The sequence below is a fragment of the Nothobranchius furzeri genome, chromosome 6, assembly GCF_043380555.1.
Source record: "Nothobranchius furzeri strain GRZ-AD chromosome 6, NfurGRZ-RIMD1, whole genome shotgun sequence".
NCBI lineage: Eukaryota > Metazoa > Chordata > Actinopteri > Cyprinodontiformes > Nothobranchiidae > Nothobranchius > Nothobranchius furzeri.
The window spans coordinates 82271337-82292036 of NC_091746.1; the positions used below are offsets into that span (position 1 = coordinate 82271337).

General features: G+C 40.2%; 2 protein-coding genes across 3 annotated transcripts; both read left to right on the top strand.

Moving 5' to 3' along the window:
* The first annotated feature begins 1001 nt into the window (after nt 1–1001).
* Nucleotides 1002–12634, top strand: gprc5bb (G protein-coupled receptor, class C, group 5, member Bb). Of its 2 annotated transcripts, XR_011520995.1 has the most exons (5): nt 1002–1745; nt 2690–3800; nt 9186–9298; nt 9378–11990; nt 12176–12634. XR_011520995.1 is itself a non-coding variant. In XM_070552840.1 (4 exons), the coding sequence occupies exons 2-4, from the start codon at nt 2690–2692 to the stop codon at nt 9420–9422; spliced, it is 1269 nt and encodes a 422-aa protein (XP_070408941.1). In that variant the 5' UTR covers nt 1002–1745; the 3' UTR covers nt 9423–12634. The 2 variants fall into 2 exon arrangements, 1 of the variants encoding a protein (XP_070408941.1); XM_070552840.1 differs by having other exon boundaries at nt 9378–12634.
* A 2773-nt stretch (nt 12635–15407) lies between these two features.
* Nucleotides 15408–20617, top strand: knop1 (lysine-rich nucleolar protein 1). The gene is made up of 7 exons (XM_015943799.3): nt 15408–15507; nt 15759–15833; nt 16184–16252; nt 16336–17418; nt 17498–17566; nt 17655–17723; nt 20063–20617. Exons 4-7 carry the CDS (start codon nt 16378–16380, stop codon nt 20366–20368), a joined length of 1485 nt encoding a protein of 494 aa, XP_015799285.1. The 5' UTR covers nt 15408–15507; nt 15759–15833; nt 16184–16252; nt 16336–16377; the 3' UTR covers nt 20369–20617.
* The last annotated feature ends 83 nt before the right edge of the window (nt 20618–20700 follow it).

Below are 20700 nucleotides of genomic sequence, written 5' to 3' on the forward strand. Positions count from 1 at the left end.
CAGGTTACTCGAACGGCACGCTGCGTGCGGCCAGGGCAAGGCCGCCACACTGCGCTGGTCTGAGCAGCTCAGTGGCCTAATGGTAGTGTCGGTCCTGAGACTGGGAGGTCAGGGTTCAATTCCTGCTCGGGTCATACCAAGACTTTGAAAAAATGGGACCCAATGCCTCCCTGCTTGACACTCAGCATTTAAGGGTCGGATTGGGGGGTTAAACCACCAAATGGTTCCCGAGCGCGGCTGTGTCTGAAGAAGAAGAAGAAGAAAATATAATTTCTATAGCGCCTCTCAAGATAAAAATCACGAGGCGCTTCAGCCTACCGCTCCACCAGGGGATGCGTCAAATGCGGGGAACAAGTTTAGCACAATACACAGTAAGTGAATGGATCCAACTGTGAGCAGTGTGTGTGACAACTGGGACTTTGACTTCAGACTTCAGTTTTGAATTTTAAGATGAAATGATGCTAGATCTTTTGGATTTTCCTCCCACGTAAAATGATGGTTGAGGGTTTGTTTTAATAAATAAACTGTCCACATGGATCATCTCCAGATACAACAGATTTACAAAAACACGATGTCACCACAGAACGTAAACCAGAACGAACCAGGATGTTGAGAGATTAGGAATACATGTTTTCCTAAATGATCTTTTTCATGAACCCATTTCTGCTGTTTTTAGTTTCCAGTTTCTTCCTTTTTAGCTTTTCTGTCACATTCACTCACCACTCCTCTGCCAGTGTAAAAATCTCTTCAACAGATTCAACAGTGAATCCATTACCAGTGACTGGAGAGTGGTAGCAGCTTGTGATGGTTCTCCTCCTGCCGTGCCCTCCTTTAACCCCCCCCCCACCACACACACACACACACACACACACACACACACACACACACACACACACACACACACACACACACACACACACACAGAGCTCAAGGAGATTAGTTGTCTTTAATGAGATTTAGCTGAATCATGTCTTCAGGGTGTTATTCAATAATCTGAACCAGGGTGGCTCACCTAAGTTTAGATTTACTCCCCTTGTTCCAAATATTTCCATGCCATAAATCTAATTCCCAACCTTTGAAGCCACTGTTGAGGATTTAATCCATCAGCTGAAGCTGGATTGACATGTCCCTAAGCTCTGAGGAATTAACAGGCAGCTGGGGGTGTATGAAGGAAGGAATTAACACCAAGAAGTACAAACAAGTGATTAACCTGGACAGATGTGCTCCTGGACTGAGCTTATTTCCTCTCTCTCTCCTGGTTAGACAGGTGCAACAGCTAATCACACTGGTCGCGTGTGGGCGAGCAGAAGTAAGATGGGATTGCATCTCTGCTGACACCTCCGCAGATTCAGTGTGAAGCCGGGGAGAAGGAAACGCAGACGTGCAGACAGAATGAGCAGAAAGACGAGGAGGACAGAGGGAGTGAGAGGAAAGAAGTGAAAGAGACTGGAGATATATTTTATCGTGTGGGCGTGTGAAGTATCAAAGCATGCATCATAATTGTGGCTTCTTCTTCTTCTTGGTGCAGCTGGACGAGTCACAGCATCAGTAGGACATCACTGGTCCTTCAAAGTGAGTTAGTAAGGAGGCAAGATGGAAACCGTTTTGTTTCTGCTGCCTCCGGGACCTCGTTAACTGGAAATACAAAAAAACCTGACTGAAGTTATGCTAGAAAGGATGTGTGGGAAATGATGATGCTCCCGTGCCACCAGTAAGCAAGAATTCAAGACAAGAATTCCTCTGAGGTGAGTTTTACTTATTTTTGAGTCGTTGCGCAGCGGCTGCAGCTTTCATTCGGCTTATTCTTGTGTTTATTTGGTTTTCCAGTTAAGATGCGTTTCAGGTTCAAATGTTCACAGAGCATTTTGGGACGATTATGTTACTTATCTGAAGATTATCACCTTTCTGTGTCAGAATGGAGGATAAAATGATTTTTATGTAATGAATCAGAATGAACATATCATGCAGAGGTCCTCATAATTCACATATAACAGTACGTGTGTGTTTCTGTGCGCTCAGATGCTCAGCGCTTTTAGGTGCTGAACTCGACTCCTGAAAAGCCCAGTATGCAATAGCCAGCCCACGCTGTTTCCCGTTTCCATGGAAACTATTGCCCAGTGCTAAAAGCGGTTCTTTTCTGTGCAGAGAGAGAGAGAGAGAGAGAGAGAGAGAGAGAGAGAGAGAGAGAGAGAGAGAGAGAGAGAGAGAGAGAGAGAGAGAGAGAGAGAGAGAGAGAGAGAGAGAGAGAGAGAGAGAGAGAGAGAGAGAGAGAGAGAGAGAGAGAGAGAGAGAGAGAGAGAGAGAGAGAGAGAGAGAGAGAGAGAGAGAGAGAGAGAGAGAGAGAGAGAGAGAGAGAGAGAGAGAGAGAGAGAGAGAGAGAGAGAGAGAGAGAGAGAGAGAGAGAGAGAGAGAGAGAGAGAGAGAGAGAGAGAGAGAGAGAGAGAGAGAGAGAGAGTGAGTGTGTGTGTGTGTGTCTGGAGGATGAGCATCTAACACAACAGGTCTATTTGGTTTTAAAAGAAACTGCTGTTGTAGTTCTGCTGTGATTCATGAGGATGTAACCATGGTAACTACATTATTTATGGTTATTTTGTTCTTAGACTGTTACCTGAATTACAGAACTTGTAGTTATTATTATCTGAGACTCCTTTAACTTTGTGTCTAATTTATTTCTCTTCGTGTCTCTAAGATGGCCTTCATCCCTGTCATCATCTGCCTCATGTCCCTGATTGGCCACAGCTCCTCTCACCCTTCTCCTCCCCCTCCTCCCCGGGGGTGCAGTGGGGATGTGGAGCCCCCCTACAGAGTGCTGTGTGACCTGGAGGCGGTCTGGGGCATCGTCCTGGAGGCTGTGGCCTGCTGTGGTGGCCTCGCCTCTCTGGTCCTCGCAGTTCTGCTGATAGTCAAGCTCCATGCGGTTTCTGAGCCATCCAAGCGATCCGGAGTGGGGCCTCTGCTTCTGCTCCTGGGCACGCTCCTCGGGCTTTTCACCATCTCTCTGGCGTTCCTGGTGGGGAAGACCCAGGTGTTGTGCGTCGTCCGCAGGGCCTTCTGGGGACCCCTCTTTGCGCTCTGCTTCTCTTGTCTGGTGGTGCAGGGCGTGAGGCTCAGGAGGCTGGTGGCCGGAAAGTCGAGCCCAACGGGGAGTGCCCTGGCAGCACTTGGACTGGCTCTGGCTTTGGTTCAGGGGATCATTTCTGCTGAATGGGTTCTGCTGACAGTAGTTAGAGAGGGTCACCCAGCTTGTGAATATCCACCTCTGGACTTTGCTCTGATGTGCAGCTACACCCTGGGCCTACTCCTCATAGCCATGGGTCTGTCTCTCGGGGTGGTGCTGTGTGGAGGAGAGTGGGCTGATGAGGGCGGAGATGGCAGAGAAGAAGACAGAGAAGAAGAGAATGAAAGACGGAGATGGAAATGTAACGCCGTCTGGGTCTTTCTGTCCAGTCTGGCATCGGCGTTGCTATGGGTGGCCTGGCTGGGGTTTTACCTCTATGGCAGCCAGGTGCTGAGGGGAAAGGGTGGTAGAGACAAAGGAGGAGGAGGAAGGAATGGTCTGAAGGTGTTGGATGAGCCTGCACTGGCCGTGGCCTTGGTGATTCAGGGCTGGATCCTGCTGCTGTTCCACGCCATTCCAGAGTCACACTTCTGTCTGCAGAAAACTCCAGAATCCAACACACAAGATTACTTCGACACGAGTCGCACGTCTCCGGCTCCGCCTTTTGGAGAAGAGCTACCTGCACATTCCCACCAATCCTTCCAGGAAAACCAGGCCTTTTCGATGGAGGAGCACAGCACAAGTAGGCTCTTTTTCTATTTTAGCTCACATCTAAGCCATAACATGCATGCATTAGCTCAGGAATCAATGTGTCTGACATTCATGCATTTTTCCAGTAAAGTGTTCTGTTGCTAGGTAACCCACAACAAAGCTGGTGCTTTGGACTCTAAAAACGATGAGTCTCTATATTCTATGAAATACGACAGATGACGTTCCGATTCTAACATTCATGAATCTGAATCAGAAAGACTTTATGTAGACTCGTTACAAAACGCTCCTGAAACGGAATCATTTACTCATATTTTCATATTTCAAGAATAAAAGTGATAAATTAATTAGAAATGTCAGTGAATTAAATTAAAGTTGATGAAAATATCTTCTGGCTCCCATAATCTGTTCATGTTTTCTTAGAATTTGATCAAAAAGTTTCTTCTAAAGCCCAAATTACATCTAATGGAACACTCGCTCCATTATCAGGAAGAATCATGAGTCATTTTGCTTTGGTTGCGCTCTATATTTAATCCAAAACCAGAAGAACAGATGAGGATTAAGGACGGTGGTATCTGGTGTTGGCCAAACAGCTAAAATTATTGCGGCACTTCAGAACTGTCCTGCAGGACAGTAGGAGCGAGCTGGAAGAAGGGATAGCACGAGGTTAAAGGCTGTAATCGGAAATATTTGTTGCTCACTTTGCCTGATCATCACAAAAACAGTCCATGGCTAATTTATTAGTGCAACTGTAGAAATAAGCCATCTGGGTCATAACACATTTATTCAGAAAAGCTTGTTTTCAGCTTCTGGGAAGTTACCAGAAGTAGATGACAACTGCTGGTTAAAATAACAAAAATCACATTGGTGATGGTGGAAAATCTACCAAGATTAATTATAATATTAAAAGAGAACAAACCAAGAATCTTTAAAGCATTTTATTAGTTCAGATTGAGATTGGTTCACCCAGTTCCAGACACAGCATTTGTGCATCAACAACATGTTTTTACCCTTTAACATCTAGAAAAGAATGAATGAAAATGCAAATTAGAGGTTCATAACACATAAGATGATAGTGTAAAAAATAAATTAATGTAATAATATATATGAAAATAATGTTAGAATTTTTATTGTCTATTTTTGTTTGTATTTTCCTATTCTACTAGCTTTTTTCAGTAATTTCTAAAACACATTTTAATTAAATATATGCAACAAAAAAAGAAGTACCTGTGGGGTTAATCCTGCATTTAGCTATAGAGCTCCACAGGTTTACGTCATCATTTCTAAAGTACTGATATAAATTCAGTTTAATGCTCAGACTCTTTTTATTGTATTTATTTTTTCAGCAGATTAATGATGCGATATAAACATAAAGAAGATTCCTGTTATTTTGATAACAGTTTACAATAAGGGTCTCTTAATTAACGTTGCTTACTGCATTATTAAGCATTAATAAATAAAGGGTCCCTTTCTTTATGTTAACATTTTTGCTACATATAAATGTGTCCTTAAGGTAAGGACAAAGGGCCGGAGGGAGGGGAGATGTCTGCTTAGTAAATCTTTACATATGAAGTTATTTTTACATTATTAAATAGTTTATTAATACTTAATATGGCGTAACTTCGCATTCGACCCTTTTTCCATTCGGAAAAGGGTCGAATGCCTTCTCCGGGTCAGGGATGAGGTCCTGCCCCAAGTGGAGGAGTTTAAGTATCTCGGGTTCTTGTTCACGAGTGAGGGAAAACTGGAGCGTGAGATCGATAGGTGGATTGGTGCTGCATCTGCAGTGATGCGGGCGTTGTACCGGTCTGTCGTGGTGAAGAGAGAGCTGAGTCAGAAGGCGAAGCTCTCGATTTACCGGTGGATCTTCGTTCCTACCCTCACCTATGGTCACGAGCTTTGGGTAGTGACCGAAAGAACGAGATCGCGGATACAAGCGGCCGAAATGAGTTTTCTCCAAAGAGTGGCTGGGCTCTCCCTTAGAGATAGGGTGAGAAGCTTGGTCATCCAGGAGGGGCTCAGAGTAGACCCGCTGCTCCTCCACATCGAGAGGAGCCAGTTGAGGTGGCTCGGGCATCTGGTCAGGATGCCTCCTGAACGCCTCCCTGGTGAGGTTTTCTGGGCACGTCCAACCGGGAGGAGACCAAAAGGTAGACCCAGGACACGGTGGAGGGACTATGTCTCTCACCTGGCCAAGGAACGCCTTGGGATTCTCCCTGAAGAGCTGGCCCAAGTGGCTGAGGAGAGGTAAGTCTGGGCCTCTCGACTTAGGTAACTGCCCTCGCGACCTCACTCTGGATAAGTGGAAGAAAATGGATGGATGGATGGTTGGATGGATGGATGGATGGATGGATGGATGGATGGATGGATGGATGGATGGATGGAGGGCGTAACTTTAATAAAGGGACCCTTATTGTAAAGTGTTACCATTGTTTTTTTTTTTGTCTTTCTGAAATTAGCTGATGTTGCCTGAACAATGAAAAATGTGTTGATATTTAGAATCAGAATCAGCTTTATTGTTGTTGCACCAGCATCCTGGAGCATAAGTCTCCACAGCCCAACCTGATCAAGGTTAAACACAACAACACGTAGACATGGCGCCATGGCGCAATAGAGGGAGGTGTCATGATGACGTGGGGAGTTAATGCCAAGCCCCAGCCGGATAGAAAATGAAAGTAAACACGGGGAATTAGTTTTGCTTTTCAAAATCCTCCCGTGTTGTTGTGCCACTCTGCTGTAGCAGACTTGTCCGTGCTGATCCAAGTGCTTCATTCTAACCAGTGCTCAACAACTTTTATACACCTTCTTATTTATTCTAAAAGACTTGGTCATGTTTCTGTTGCCATTTTACCCAAATAATGTTGATAATGTTTTGTGTATTTGAAAAAATGTATTTCTTTACTCAATTTTGTTACTTTTTTCTGTTGGATTATTAAGAATAACTCAAAAATTGCAGTGAAGTAAACCTAAAAGCTTGCAACAGGTCACAAAAACATTGGATTGCATCCTGACAGAATCAGGCTAGAAGAAAACCACTAAACTTGCTCATATTGATTTGATTTCAGTTAAAAAAAAAAAAAAAACTGTGCATTTTCTGCTGCAGTTCAACAATAATACAAACCATCAATGTTTCCTTGGAGACGCCTACACCCCTGAACTGTAAGTGAGCCACAAGGCTCAGTCAGACCAGTGAATAAACAGCGACAGGGACCCACTTAGTGGTTTTCCTTCACCTATTGATGACTCATGTCTGCAGCAACACATTTGCTTCTAACCTACCACCTCTGCTTTCATCAGGTACATTTTATCATAGCTGAATGTATTTCAAAGCCTTCTGCAACAATAACCGGTATAAGGCTATATGTTATCCAATGAGTGATGACTTTAAAATGCCTAACATAGAAATCTTAGGTTTCACGACACAATATATACCTAAATCCTTGGAAGCATGCAGTTTTTTTGTGTTACCTTGCCAATGGATGGCCATTAGGGTCAAAAACCCCTGGAGCACAACCTCCAGCAATATGACAAGCACTCACATCAGACTCCATTTCATCACTGGCAACGAATGAAGAGGTAAAAGTGTAAAACAATGTTTATGAATGGTGAAAGGTAACCGTTTGTTACAAATCAGTAAAAGCATTTTGTCCTCACAGGCTCCTGTAGAAGGAAACATGTCGTCTAAGTTTTTTTTGTCATGCCGTTTCAGTTTTTTCATACATCTGTGACATTCCATAACAAATACCATCTCTGCAATATTACTATCGTCATTATATGCAAGAGTTATCTCGATGATCTCATTTAAAATTATACTCTCGTGTGACATCTTTTGTGTGTTACTGCTGCTACTCTCTGTCCCTGAGCGGTTGCAATAATGCAATTTCCCCACTGAGGTATAAATAAAGGTATTTTTATTCTTAATATGGCGTCGCCCAAAGACTTAGACCCGCTCCCATGTATTTTGACAGGATTTTTATGGTTATATGTTACAAAGCCACCTGTATTTTTCAACAACCGAGTATCATTTAATTCATTTTTGACAACATTTCGATGGAAGTTTCCAGAGATTAACCCTAAAAACTACACTTTGTCTCTTTGTAAACTGGTGCAAAAGTGAAACCATTTATAGAAGAAGAAGAAGAAAAGATCTTTTCTATAGCACCTCTCAAGATAAAAATCACGAGGCGCTTCACCAAACAAAAAAGTAAAAATATAAAAAAGAATTTAGAAAATGGTAAAAAATATATTTAAAATGAGAAAAGAATAAACAATAGTGATTAAAAAATGAAAAAGAAAGTGAGAGAGGGAAACCAGTGGATCCTGAGGAAGGTGGAATAGGTGGGGAGAGCAGAATAAAGAGAGAGAGGTGAAGAAGGTCATACAAAAGCCAGCTTGAACAAGTGAGTCTTCAGCTGCTTTTTAAAGGAGACCACTGAGTCCACTGACCTCAGGCTCAGGGGGAGAGAGGTCCAGACTCTGGGGGCCACAGCAGCAGATGATCTGTCACCTTTGACCTTTAGCCTGGTGCTGCACAACCAGTAGGCTTTGATCACTGGACCTGAGGGACCTGCTGGGGGTGTAGGGACTAAGAAGATCACCAATGTAAGATGGTGCTTGTCCATGTAAGGCCCTATAGACCAGAACCAGGATCTTGAAATGAACCCTGAAGTTGACTGGCAGCCAGTGAAGCTGGAGGAGAAGCGGGGTGATGTGGGTGTGTTTGGAGGACTTGGTCAGAAGCCGAGCACAGGCGTTCTGAACCACCTGTAGACGGTTCAGGGAGGTTCTGCTCAGACACGTGAAAAGAGAGTTACAGTAGTCTAAGCGTGAGGAGATGAAGGTGTGGAGAACTGTCTCAAGTTCAGAGCGGGACAGAATGGGACTCAGCTTAGCAATGTTCCTGAGATGGAAGAAGGAAGCTCGAACAAGAGAACTGACATGAGAATCCAGGGTGAGAGCTGGGTCAAAGGTCACACCAAGATTCCTGATAGAGGGTTTGGTTATAAGCTGAACTAAACAGACAAATTCAGTTTAATTCAGGGTTTACTTAGACAAATTTAAACATTTAAACATTCACATTTGAAGCCAGTTATAACCAGATTTGCGGTATTGTAAGATTTCAATTAGTAAAAACTTCTATCTTTGAAGAAAACAACACCGGTTTCACCTTTAATGCAGTCGCCAAGCACAGGTTGACAGTGGGAAGGAAAACTCCAGCAGAACTAAAACATCCTACCTTAACCAGCTGGGGGTCGAGAGTAATATCTAGCTTTGTTGGGCCTTAAATTATTGAGTTTGCTCAACAGTTTCTAATTTTTGCCATAAATGATGGTTGGAATTTCTGTATTTTATGAATGGCGATGTTAACTGAATAAATCCTGTATAGGTATTTATGTATTGTTTATTTATTTATTTTCAGCTGTTCGAAGTGGAACATACCATGGAGGCCATGGGGGTGGCCGTCCAGGCATTGCCTTCAGGGGCCACGTCTACCAGCCAACTGAGATGGCCTTGGTCATGAACGGCGGGACAGTAAGTGGGACTGAAACCCAAACACTATATGTCCATCCATTCCTCAGATCAGTAAATAAGGGACTGTTTCCTCTCACAGATGCCCACGGCTCCTATTAACTACACAGGAAGACGTTTATGGTAAAGTGACGACGAGACCTGACAAGAAACGCTAAAGTCACCTTTGCTAAATTTGCCTAAGAAGAAGAAAGAGTTGGGATGTTTTTGTGTTTCTGCACACATTACAAAGGGACTTGGCTCAAAAACACAAGAGAGGGAGAATAAACTCACAGCTGAGTTCATATTTGTTCAATTCTGTTCAAATGAAATATTAACCCACTATAACCAACCAGTTATTTTTTCTATACCATGAGGAACTTGGGCCTAGAGATGCGTTGAAGTACATGTTTAGCTTGACTTCAGAGCTATGAATGCAGTTTTCAGAGTAACAAAATCCAACTGTCATATTTGGCTTTTAGCACAACAACACCATGTCTACAAAGCTTGCTTGGCCTCTGTTCTGCGTTTCAGGATTCTTATGGTGAATGTTTTTCTCTTGAGCTAATCCAGACTGGGAAGTTCTGCTTTTGTGTAATCCAAATACCAAATATTAGGCTGAGCTTGTGGATCACTGGAGAAGCAGATGGATTTAAGGGGAGAATGAAACAATTCAAATCAATACTATTGTTTTAAAACTAAACACGTATAATAAAAGCCATTGAACACTGCAATACTTACTCTACAGTACAGAGATTACTGTTGAAAGTATTATTTTTTAATCATTTTTAAATTTTATCAAAGCAGAATTGTGAGGCTTTTGCATGTAAAAGCAGTTCATAGGTCCTAAAGTATTTTATCTACAGTGTGTGTTTAAATGTATATTTTGGGTGTTTTTTGGAATACGTATTTATTCATATTTATATTGAAGATTCGTACACAACTAACACTTTGACAAATCCTCATCTGCTAATTAAAGCATAAACAAAATGGCCTTAAAGTTAAATAAACTAAATATTTAAGTAACATTTTGTACATCCAATCTAAAAACTGTTATATACCTTCATAATGTTAAGTCTTGATGCCATGGACCAATCCAAAGTTTTTTCTGCATTAAACCAGATCCTGACAAAGACCTCATCCACACTAATACAGATTTGTAGCTACATTTTGTGGCTTTTTCACCTCCTACATTTGAAAATGAGTGTTTTTCATTAAAAGTGGATTATTTAGACGTTTTAAAGGTTTCAGTTATTTCAGTTTGCCATCAGAAGTAGGCAACAAAATCCTGTTTTATTTAGATGAAAAGAACCAAGAGTGCTAATGCTAAGGCTAATGCACATTTGTGAGAGAGGGAGCCATTGTGAATTTTCAGGTTGGGGTTACAACATACATTTCAATTTTGGGGGAAATTCAGTTAATTTTTGTAACATGACAATCAATAATGCTTCACAGTGAAACCTCTTTCACACTGAATGTGGATCTGATGTGGAACTAATGTGGTCCGGTTTCCGTAGGCTTCCCCATACATCAAAAATCGAGTCCATCCAGAGCATTTACATCGACTATGGTACAGACCCGGCTATGGAGCTCTGAAAAGTTTCTGCATGTGCTTTTTTTTTCCAGACGCCACACACGTATTGTCATGAAGTTAATTACAGAGCCAGACAGGAAGTGAGACATCTTTCAGCTAAGTGCGTCCAGCACATTTCAAAATAAACCTGTGTCGCATTATTTTTTGCTGGCTTTTGTTTTAAATAATAATTGTGATATCAGTTCACAGTGTATGAAAGTTTATGTAAGTTTTAAATCCTTCCTTCAACATTTAAGAACCACCATAAATCTGGTCATTTGGTAAGTAGCAGCTACGCTAGGGGAGAGAAGATTCTGTGGCGATGTATGCGATGTACGTCTGATTTGTTGTCAGGCTCATTACGAATGTTTACAAGCTGATAAATCTCAAAGTACGTGACTGGTGTGGTCGAAACACACATCATTGGTTTTCATTTAAAATGAAGTACAACACAGGTGTGACTCAGGGCATAAGGCAAAGCGGATTAGAAAATAGCCCATTTAGTCCCGTTGACTTGCATTCATTTTTTCGTTCTTCCAGGGACCAATGAGCCGACCGGAAATGGAGCAGACTGGCTCCCTATAGTCCTCTGGTAAAACTCAGCCTAAACTGTCCTTTTGCCACCATGACCTATTAGAACTGAGGAGTGGGAATGTTTTCCCACAGATACAAAAACATTCTTTTTCTTTTTTTAGTGTTGTTAATGTGGATGTTACTGCCCCCTAATGGAGTGGAAGAGGTATTTCAACTTTGTTTAACTTAAAGTTCTGCTTCTTGTCTGTATCTGCAGTAGTGAAGTTGGGGCCCAAAATTAGGGGCAGCAACTTAACTCGGTGTAAAGAAAAAGTATGCGAACCCTTTAGAATGATCTTCATTTGGTTATACATTCACTGTGTAAAAACAGGCAGGAATATTCAGGAAATGATAGTTTATTGGACCTCTCTGATTTAACCTAAAATTCTGCTGGAATTTCCAAGTGCCTGGAACGTTAGAATAGATGGAATATTTTGTGATTATTCATTCACTTTGAGCAAACTGAGAATATTTAACATCTAAAGATCATGAAGTCTTTTCTGTATCTGATAGAAATCTGCCTGAACGAACTGGAGATGTAGATCATCTACAGCAGGGGTGCCCATCCTGGTCCTGGAGGGCCGGTATCCTGCATGTTTTAGTTTGAACTCTGTTTCAACACACTTGATTTCAATCAGCAGCTAATTAAGAGGCTTCTGCAGAGCCTGATGAGCTGCTGCACAGGCGTTTCAACCACTGAATCAAGTCTGTTGGAGCAGAAAAACCACAAAACCTTCTAGATACCGGCCCTCCAGGGCCAGGATTGGTCACCCCTGATCTAAAGGGTTCACTTTCTTTTTTTAGCCACTTCCTAACAAACATAACAAGAAACCTTTTTATGTAAGCTGTTGTCATTCACCTGAAATCCATCAACACATCAATCTATCGGTATGGTTTAGCAGTTTTCGTGGCAACAGGTACTTCAAGACCGGACATTTCATCCAGCTAATGCATTGTGTTTATGTTGTGACTATTTTTTGCTGTTGCTATGAACTGTACAAGTACATTTTTGTTTGTTTAGATGTTAGCTCTTATATTGTACAATGACACAGTGGGATTATTATGTAATAACCCAGTATAGCTCATTTCTAAACTGTAAAGAATGTGAAAAAAGCACTTTATGATGCTTTTATGGTGATAGCACTGTCACCATTTACTGTTTGTAATGTGTTTGCACAAAGTGGCTAATACAACACTGCTCAGTTTCCATTAAATGTAGTCTGGTTTCTTTAAAATCCCAGTGAGATTATGAAAAAAGCTATATTTGACTAATTGCACAAAACTTTCAGCTACTGAAATTTTAAATGCCCCCAAAACAACAAAAAAAGGCCAGTTCTGTGTGGCCTACTCACATGTACAAAAATGTGCATTCAGCATATGTCAGCAGTGTGTGTGTGTGTGTGTGTGTGTGTGTGTGTGTGTGTTTAGCTTTTCTAAAACAAACTGTAAATCGTGCGGATTTTTGAGCCCAATCATAACTCAAACTGTCAAAATAGCCCAAACTGTCACTGCATGTGGGAGTATTATAAAAGTAACCGTTCAATATTAAGTGAATCATTACTCTGAGAATGCGTGAGCAGCTGGAGGCTAGAGATAGAAAATGAGGCTACAGCTGGAACCACTCAAGTCCATCTGTTCTATACATTTTAATAATAATTTATACATCTAATTTTTAAACTACACAAATTATGGCCTAATGCTAATAAAACTAAATCAGTTTTCTTTCTTTCTTTCTTTCTTTTTTTCTTTCTTTCTTTCTTTCTTTCTTTCTTTCTTTCTTTCTTTCTTTCTACAACAGCAACAACTAGAACAAATCACAGTTTTATACAGCTCCTCCGTAAGAGGGCAGCAGACGTGTAAGAATGGATATGGCAGGTTTTTGATAAAGGTACCAACCCCAATACTCCATAAGAGATGTTGCACTACCACTTGTCATAAATAAAATTTATATGAAATATGTAAACACTTGATTGAATTCCAAATAATCTGAATCCAACAGTCTGCCTCACAAAAACAATAAAAGTACAAAAATATATTTCCTAGTGAATCGTTATTGTTATACTTTATCTGTTAAGGTGGGGCTCTAATGAAATTCTACGATCAACTATCTCCAGTGGTAAATGCTTTACCACTGGAGATAGCTCTTTGAAAGGCTTCAGTCCAGAGAAACAGAGATTAGTTCTGATTGACAGATAGCAAAGGCACTGGGGCCAATTAGATAGTGTCCTAATATAATTCCAGTCTTGAAGAATTCATGACAGTTTGCGCAAATGTTTTACAGCATTGACATTGTGATAAGTTTCACATTTCATGGCTATTCCAGCATAAATATTGTGAAATTCCAACCTGAGAGAAGGTTTAATGGCGGCCGTTATACCAGGATGTAGCACAAAAGGCAAGAATTATTTTTCCAAGCTTTATTCCAACCTGCATCACATGTAGCAGTCAGGCATCCATTTTAGCTTCTCTCGCCCCCCCTGAGCCCGAGATCAGTGGTCTCCTTCAAAAAGCAGCTGAAAATTCACTTCGTCATCACCCTCTCCTTTTTTGCTGTTTCTACCTATTCCGCCTTTCCCGGGATTCACTGATCTCCCTCTTTCCTATTCAGTTTTTCTTTACCTTTCCTTTAGCCTGGCAAGCCAGACTAAATAAATGTATTATTTAGTCTGGCAACGCTCCATTGACGGTTCTCGGTTGTGGGGCGGGTTCTACCGTTGTCTTTCAAATGATCTTCGCATGCTACTGGACAATGAATGTGACATAATCACCGCAACAGCTATCGGTAAATGAGGCGGTCCGCAGTTGAAGAAGGAGAAAACACATAATTTTTTCTTTAAAAAAAAAGCACTTAAATACATCTATCTACTCCTGATTCTAATGAAGCCCAAGTTCTAATAGTCCAAAATTGATGTAAAAGCCGTTTCAAACGAGCTGTCGCCATCTTGTTTCACTCTGTTGCATCATCCCACCCACCAGGCATACAGAGTGCCTTGATTGGCCCACAAAGCGGATAAAGCTCAGTGATTTGTTCACTAAGCAGATAGAGCACTATGATTGACCCACCATTAAGGACCAATCACAGCTCTTTACATGTTTGAAACCCCTCTATAGAGCTGTGATTGGCCATCCAGAATGCTGTTAGGGGCTGCAGAGGTTCCAGTGGAGTGTTCCTAAACCAATTTTTGGAAAGCAAGAATTTGGTCTAGTTCACTAGGCTACCTTTCCTTATATTTTTATCACAATTAATTTTTGTCATTTTAAACATGTTTTTAATCATTATGATTTTTATCTTGAGAGGCACTATGTAAAATATTTCTTTCTTTCTTTCTTTCTTTCTTTCTTTCTTTCTTTCTTTCTTTCTTTCTTTCTTTCTTTCTCTTTCCCACCTATGTTCTCTTATTTAATACTGCCCCCTAGTGGTAGACACAACAAGAAGCTGGTTGCAATGTCTAAAAGAATGCACGACAATAATTGCTATTGTTTAAAAACGTATTTATACATAACCATGTAATACAAAATTAATAGTTATGAGGATGTTTATAAAATATTATTCTGATGAACCGCTATGAAGATTTTGAGATTTGAGTTGGTTTAAAACAGCAGAAACGTTTTGACTGGCTTAACTGAGAATAGCCATTAACTCGTGTCTGGTTACATCTTCTCTATTATTTTTCCATAACCTTTTCACTTCAAACTATCTGAACTATCACTGTATTATCAAATTGTAGTGCTACATAATTTGCGAATGGAGCAAGAAAAAAAAAAAAAAAAAAAAGAATACACCTGATTTCATTGTTTTAAAATCCAGACAGCACCTATGTCTGTTTGTTTATTATATATATACACATATATATATATATATATATATATATATATATATATATATATATATATATATATATATATATATATATATATATATATATATATTTTTTTTTTTACTACAAATACCAAACCAACGACATCTGCTGCGCGCGCCCGTTGCTAGGGACGACCCCGTTTTGTACGTCAGTAAAAGGAACTGAAAACAACAACTTCCGGGTGGAGCGTGTAAACGAGTGTCCACGTGAAAATCAAATTGTGCAAAGTAAGCTAACCTCTTATTAAGTTTATATTTTATGCGGATGTTTGAGGTTGTGGTTCAACAGTTTTACGTCCAAGCCGATTCGTTCATTTATTCATTGCTTTCTAGATGTTTTTGTTAGCATTTAGCTGCTGTTTGCTCGCTAGCATAGCAGCTACGGTCCTGTTCGTTTTATTTGTTGCATTATTGCTCTAGACTTTGTTTGTAGTAAACGGAAAATCAACATTTGAGTGAAAACATACTTTTTTCCTCAGACGGACTCAGATCAGGATGTCATTTTTGTGTCTGAAAAGTCTGTTTCTAAACCGGTAGAGATCACAATCGACCAGGTAAGGATACTTTACAGGCTTACATTTGCCTTTCAAATTGGCCTAGTTTGCTTGTTTTATGAGTGAGAGCATCACAGTGCAATCCAGATTTATCTCCCCAGAATCATTTAACCATTACAGAAGCTACGAGATGCTGGATGTGCTGGTAGTTGATGCAGAAAGCTATAGCAGCCAAGCCAACACTAGTTACACATGGAAAAATACAACTTTACACAATTTTTTATTTACACAGTCAAACTAGTGTATCTGCATGGTCAACTGTACTTACAATGTATGAGATTTAAACAAAAAATCCATTTTAATGTGGTGACGATTGACATTTTGGATAATTTCTGCTTGATTTCTTGCAGGAGAAGCGACTGGCCCTGCAAAGAGAAATTGATGTGCAATCACAGCCTACGCAGCTACTCAAACGTTTGGTTAGTATGTATTCTACTGGCTCAACCTGCACCTTGAAATTATAAAGTAAAGCTTCTATTCTTTATATAATTATTATTAACAGACTAAGCCAGCTGTTTGTGTAAAGAAGCTTGAAGAAATAAAGATGGAAGAGGACAACTGTGAAGAAAATCTCAAACCGAAGAAAAAGAAGCAAAAGAAAAAAGCTTCTCATCATGAAAGTGAAATTGGCACCATGGAGGTGAAAAAAGAAAAAAAATGTAAAAAGGTTAAAATGGTGGCAAAGGAAGAGGAAGGTTTGAATGAAAGTGGTGAGCATGAAGAGAAAAAGAAAATAAAGAAAAAAAGAAAAGTTGATAGTAATTTTGTGAAGGAGGCCATCGATGAGGAGAAAACCATGAGCAAGAAGAAAAAGAAGACTCGGTTAGCAAATGATGATAAACTAGAAAATATCCAGATTGTTGTAAAGGAAGAAAAAGTAGAAAAGAGGAAGAAATTAAAAGATCCACCTATACAAAACAAGACAGAAAGCAAAACAGAAGAGGAACAAATTCAAAAAGATGAAATCCCTAAGAAAGGTAAAAAAATAAAATCTGATGATCTCACTGGAAACCCAGAGCAAAGTGGAAATGTTAAAAAAAGGAAAAAGAAGAAAGACAGACTTTTAACTGCAGAGGGTGCATTTACAACAAAAACTAAAAGGAAACTAAAAGTAGAAGAAAATGGAACAAAGTCAGAAGAGCCTGAGAAGAGAAAACTGAAAAAGAAGAAGGAAGGGCTTACTTATGGTTTGGAAGAAACTGAGAAAAGCAAAAAGAAACGAGAGACAAAAGTTGTCAAAATTCTCAAGAAATACAAAAACGACGACGAAAAAGAGACATTTCCAGAAGAGGAGAAGGTCACAGATGAAGGAAAGCCAAAGAAGAAGAAAAAGAGAATAAAAGAAAAGCCTGGAACGATTTCTGTGGAGGATGTGAATGAAGAAGAGACGGAGCCAAAGAAGAAAAGGAAAAAAGCAAAGGCTGATGAGGAGAGCAGGGAAAATTATGTGACAATGTCGGCAGACGCTCAGATAAAAAAAGGCAAAAAGAATAAAACCGTGTTGAAAGTGAAGAAGATTGATCCTGCAGCTAAAAAGATCAAAGAAGAGCAAAAAGACTCCTACAGCGAAGAAAATGACCTCCAGGTGAGAGAAAGTGTCATGGTTTACCAGCACGGTGTTTGGATGTTTTAATTTAATGGTTTTATTGGACTTTGTGTTACAGGTTTCCATTGTGGACGTAGTTTTCCTGTCAAAGAAAAATGGAAACACTGATGAGATCGACATTAACCAGGTAGCCGTGACCCTCTGCACTGTTCCATTAGTGTAACTTTGAGTTTGTGTTCTTTTAAATCTCATCAGTTGAATCATATATGTGCCAGGACAGAAGAAAGGCTCTACAAATGGAGATAGATGTGGCGTCTCAACCCAAGAAAACAACCAAACCAATGGTCAGTGTTGGCTTTTCTAATCAGTTTCCTCTTAAGTCATAATTTTAGAGCATGGTGTTGTGCCTAATGATTTTAAGAGTGGTCATTCATCCACTCTTAAAAAGAAACCCGGGCTAGATGCCATCTAATTATAAACCAATCTCTAAGCCTCCTTTTTTAAGGAAGCTGATGGAAAGATGTGTCTATGGCCAGCTGATGGATTTTTTTCAGGAAAATATTTTATAAAATTTCCAATCTGGTTTTAGACCTCTAGGCCATAACGAGACAGCCTTGCTAAAGGTCTTAAATGATATTCTTCTTGCCTCTGATGACGGACGGTTTGTGCTGCTTGTTCTGTTGGATTTGACCGCAGCCTTTGATGGTGGACCACGAGATGTTGTTGCATCGTCTTAAGCATTAGGAATGGCTTTAAACTAGTTTTGGTCCTATCTCTCAAACAGAATGGGGAGTGTGCAGATGGGTGGTTTTTCTTCAGATTTCTTCGCTAGGGTGATCCGCAGGGTTCTATACTGAAACCCCCCGCTGTTTTGCGTAGTGATGCACCAATATGAAATTTTTGGACCGATATCCGATATTAAGATCACTGTTATGGCCGATAACCGATATTTGCCGATATTGATATCCTGACATTAATGCTTCTAAAATCAGCAGATTTTGTATAGAATAAAAAAATATTAAAGCTGAATTTATGTTATTATGTACACACATTCACGTTTCTGCAATTATTACAATCACTGTGACATGACTTAACAAATACACATCACCCCCCTCACCCTCTGATACAGGCAAACGAATGGTACAAGATGGAAAAAATATCAATTGATAATGTCGGGCTGCTTTTTTTTTTAATTATCAGATTGATACCGATATGTTAAAACGACTAACATTGGCCGATACAGGTATTGATGCAGATATATTGTCCATCACTAATTTTTTTTAAAGCTTTTATTTTCATTTATTGACATTAAAATAAAAATACAGAACTAAATTGCTGCAAGCCAAAATGAATAAGGGGACAGAAAGAAGAAAAACTTATGTTGTCTGCCCCTTTTAACTAAAATAACATAAATACAAATGAAATTATCATATGATTCTTAAAAAAATTTGAACAATATAGTTCCTGGACTTGTTGGCCGACACAATCTCAACCCATGAATTGAAGAAAAGAGAGAACACAAGTTATACAGAAAGAAGCATAACGTTACTTATAGACCTATATACATACATATATACACATATGAATACATACTAGTTTATTTATTTATTTATTTTTGCATGCACATTCTGCCTTTGGGTGATACCCCACGGGAAGCATGGTATCGCTTTTCACCTGTATGCTGATGACTGTGAGCTTTATTTACCTTAGGATGGGTCTGGTGGTAGACCAGTGTCAAAGTTTTTAAATTGTCTGAGTGAAGTCGAAGCATGGATGGCAGAGAACCTCTTGCGCATCAACAAACGGAAGACGGAGCAATGCTTTTTGGTCTCAGTAGTCACACTGATACCTCCATGGTAGACTGTGGTGATTTAACCCCCACATGAGTGATTCTGTTGTAAATTTAGATGTGAAGATTGACAAAGACTTTTGTTGTAGAGGTCACATAAATGTGGTTGTAGCATCTTCCTTTTATCATCTAAGACACTTGGCTAAGGTTAAACCATTTTTGTCTAGATGTGATCTGGAAACAGTTGTGCATGCATTCATAACTTCTCGCCTGGACTACTGCAACTCTGACCCCATCGGAGTGAGTCAGAGTGTCTTTGGTCGTCTGCAGCTTGTCCAGAATGCTGCCGGGAGATTTCTGGAAGGCAGGCGAAAGTTTGAACATGCTACGCCAATGCTGGCAGATCTACTTTGGCTACCTGTCTTTTAGAAACCATTTTAAAGTTACTTTATTGGCTTTTGAAGCTCTTAATGGTTTGGCTCCAGTATGTGTTCCCTCTCTCGGGCACTTCATTCAGAAGACGTGTCCTTGCTCGTGGTCTCCAGGTCGTGGCTGAAGATGCGTGGTGACAGAGCTTTTTCAGTAGCAGCTCCAAAACTCTGGAATGAGCTTCCACTACATGTTCGGCAGTCCTCTTCTCTAGTAGTTTTAAAATCTAAGCTGAAGACCCATTTTTGATTCATAGTGCTGCCAATTTTCTCTCATTTTATGGTTTTGTTTGTGTAGTTTTGTTTTTATTGTAAATTTTATGTGCTCTATTTCATCTGTGTGTGTGTGAAGCACTTTGGTGGCATGCTTTTGTAAAGTGCTAGGTAAATAAAGTTCGAGTCGAGTAGAGCAGGCTCCTCCAAGTTCAGTTTTTTCTCACTTTTCTTCCCACTGTGTGTGTCTCAGGGTCTCGGCCAGTGGAGCACGGCTCAGTTCGACGACTCGGACCAGCAGCAGAAGTTCCTGCGTTTGATGGGAGGCTTCAAAAAGGGCTTCCAGCCAGCTGTGGGGACATCTGGAGGAGGCGGCATGGCACTGGGAAAGGATGCTCAGCAGCGACTGCAGCAAGGGCTGATGGGAGAGTTTGAGCGAGCCCACTCACGCAGAATGGACTTCAGTAAAAAGGGGGCGGGGCTTGGGTTTAACGCCCCACCCAATAAAAAGTTCTTCATTGATGTCAATGCAAGTCGATCAATTCGCTTTGATGACTGATCAGGAAGGTGGATGTTTGGATAAACCTTTTTTTTTTATATCAGCGTTGTAAATGAGTTCAGTCTCGTTAGTTTCACTTTAGAGGTGATCGAATGTTGGCTGAGTTGTACAAAATGTAGATGAAACCATCAGTGTCAAAACCGGATTATGTAAAACAATTCAAAGCAACGCCTCTGTTAGTGTGAATATTTTAGTTTTAATGGCTTTGATACATTTTGATGTTTTGAAAAATAAATCTACAAAACCAAAGTTTGCCATTTAATTCTAAATGTGACACATGAATTATGATGTTCAGTAAGTTACAAAATGTTTAATTTGAAGGATTGTAGAAA

What these genes read in the sequence shown, in the direction of transcription:
- knop1 (XM_015943799.3), top strand. Translation starts at nt 16,378, where the DNA reads ATGGAAGAGGACAACTGTGAAGAAAATCTCAAACCGAAGAAAAAGAAG. An exon ending in GCGAAGAAAATGACCTCCAG is followed by an intron (nt 17,419 to 17,497) that starts GTGAGAGAAAGT and finishes TTTGTGTTACAG; the next exon opens with GTTTCCATTGTGGACGTAGT. An exon ending in ATGAGATCGACATTAACCAG is followed by an intron (nt 17,567 to 17,654) that starts GTAGCCGTGACC and finishes TATATGTGCCAG; the next exon opens with GACAGAAGAAAGGCTCTACA.
- gprc5bb (XM_070552840.1), top strand. Translation starts at nt 2,690, where the DNA reads ATGGCCTTCATCCCTGTCATCATCTGCCTCATGTCCCTGATTGGCCAC. An exon ending in GATGGAGGAGCACAGCACAA is followed by an intron (nt 3,801 to 9,185) that starts GTAGGCTCTTTT and finishes ATTTATTTTCAG; the next exon opens with CTGTTCGAAGTGGAACATAC. An exon ending in TGGTCATGAACGGCGGGACA is followed by an intron (nt 9,299 to 9,377) that starts GTAAGTGGGACT and finishes TTCCTCTCACAG; the next exon opens with ATGCCCACGGCTCCTATTAA.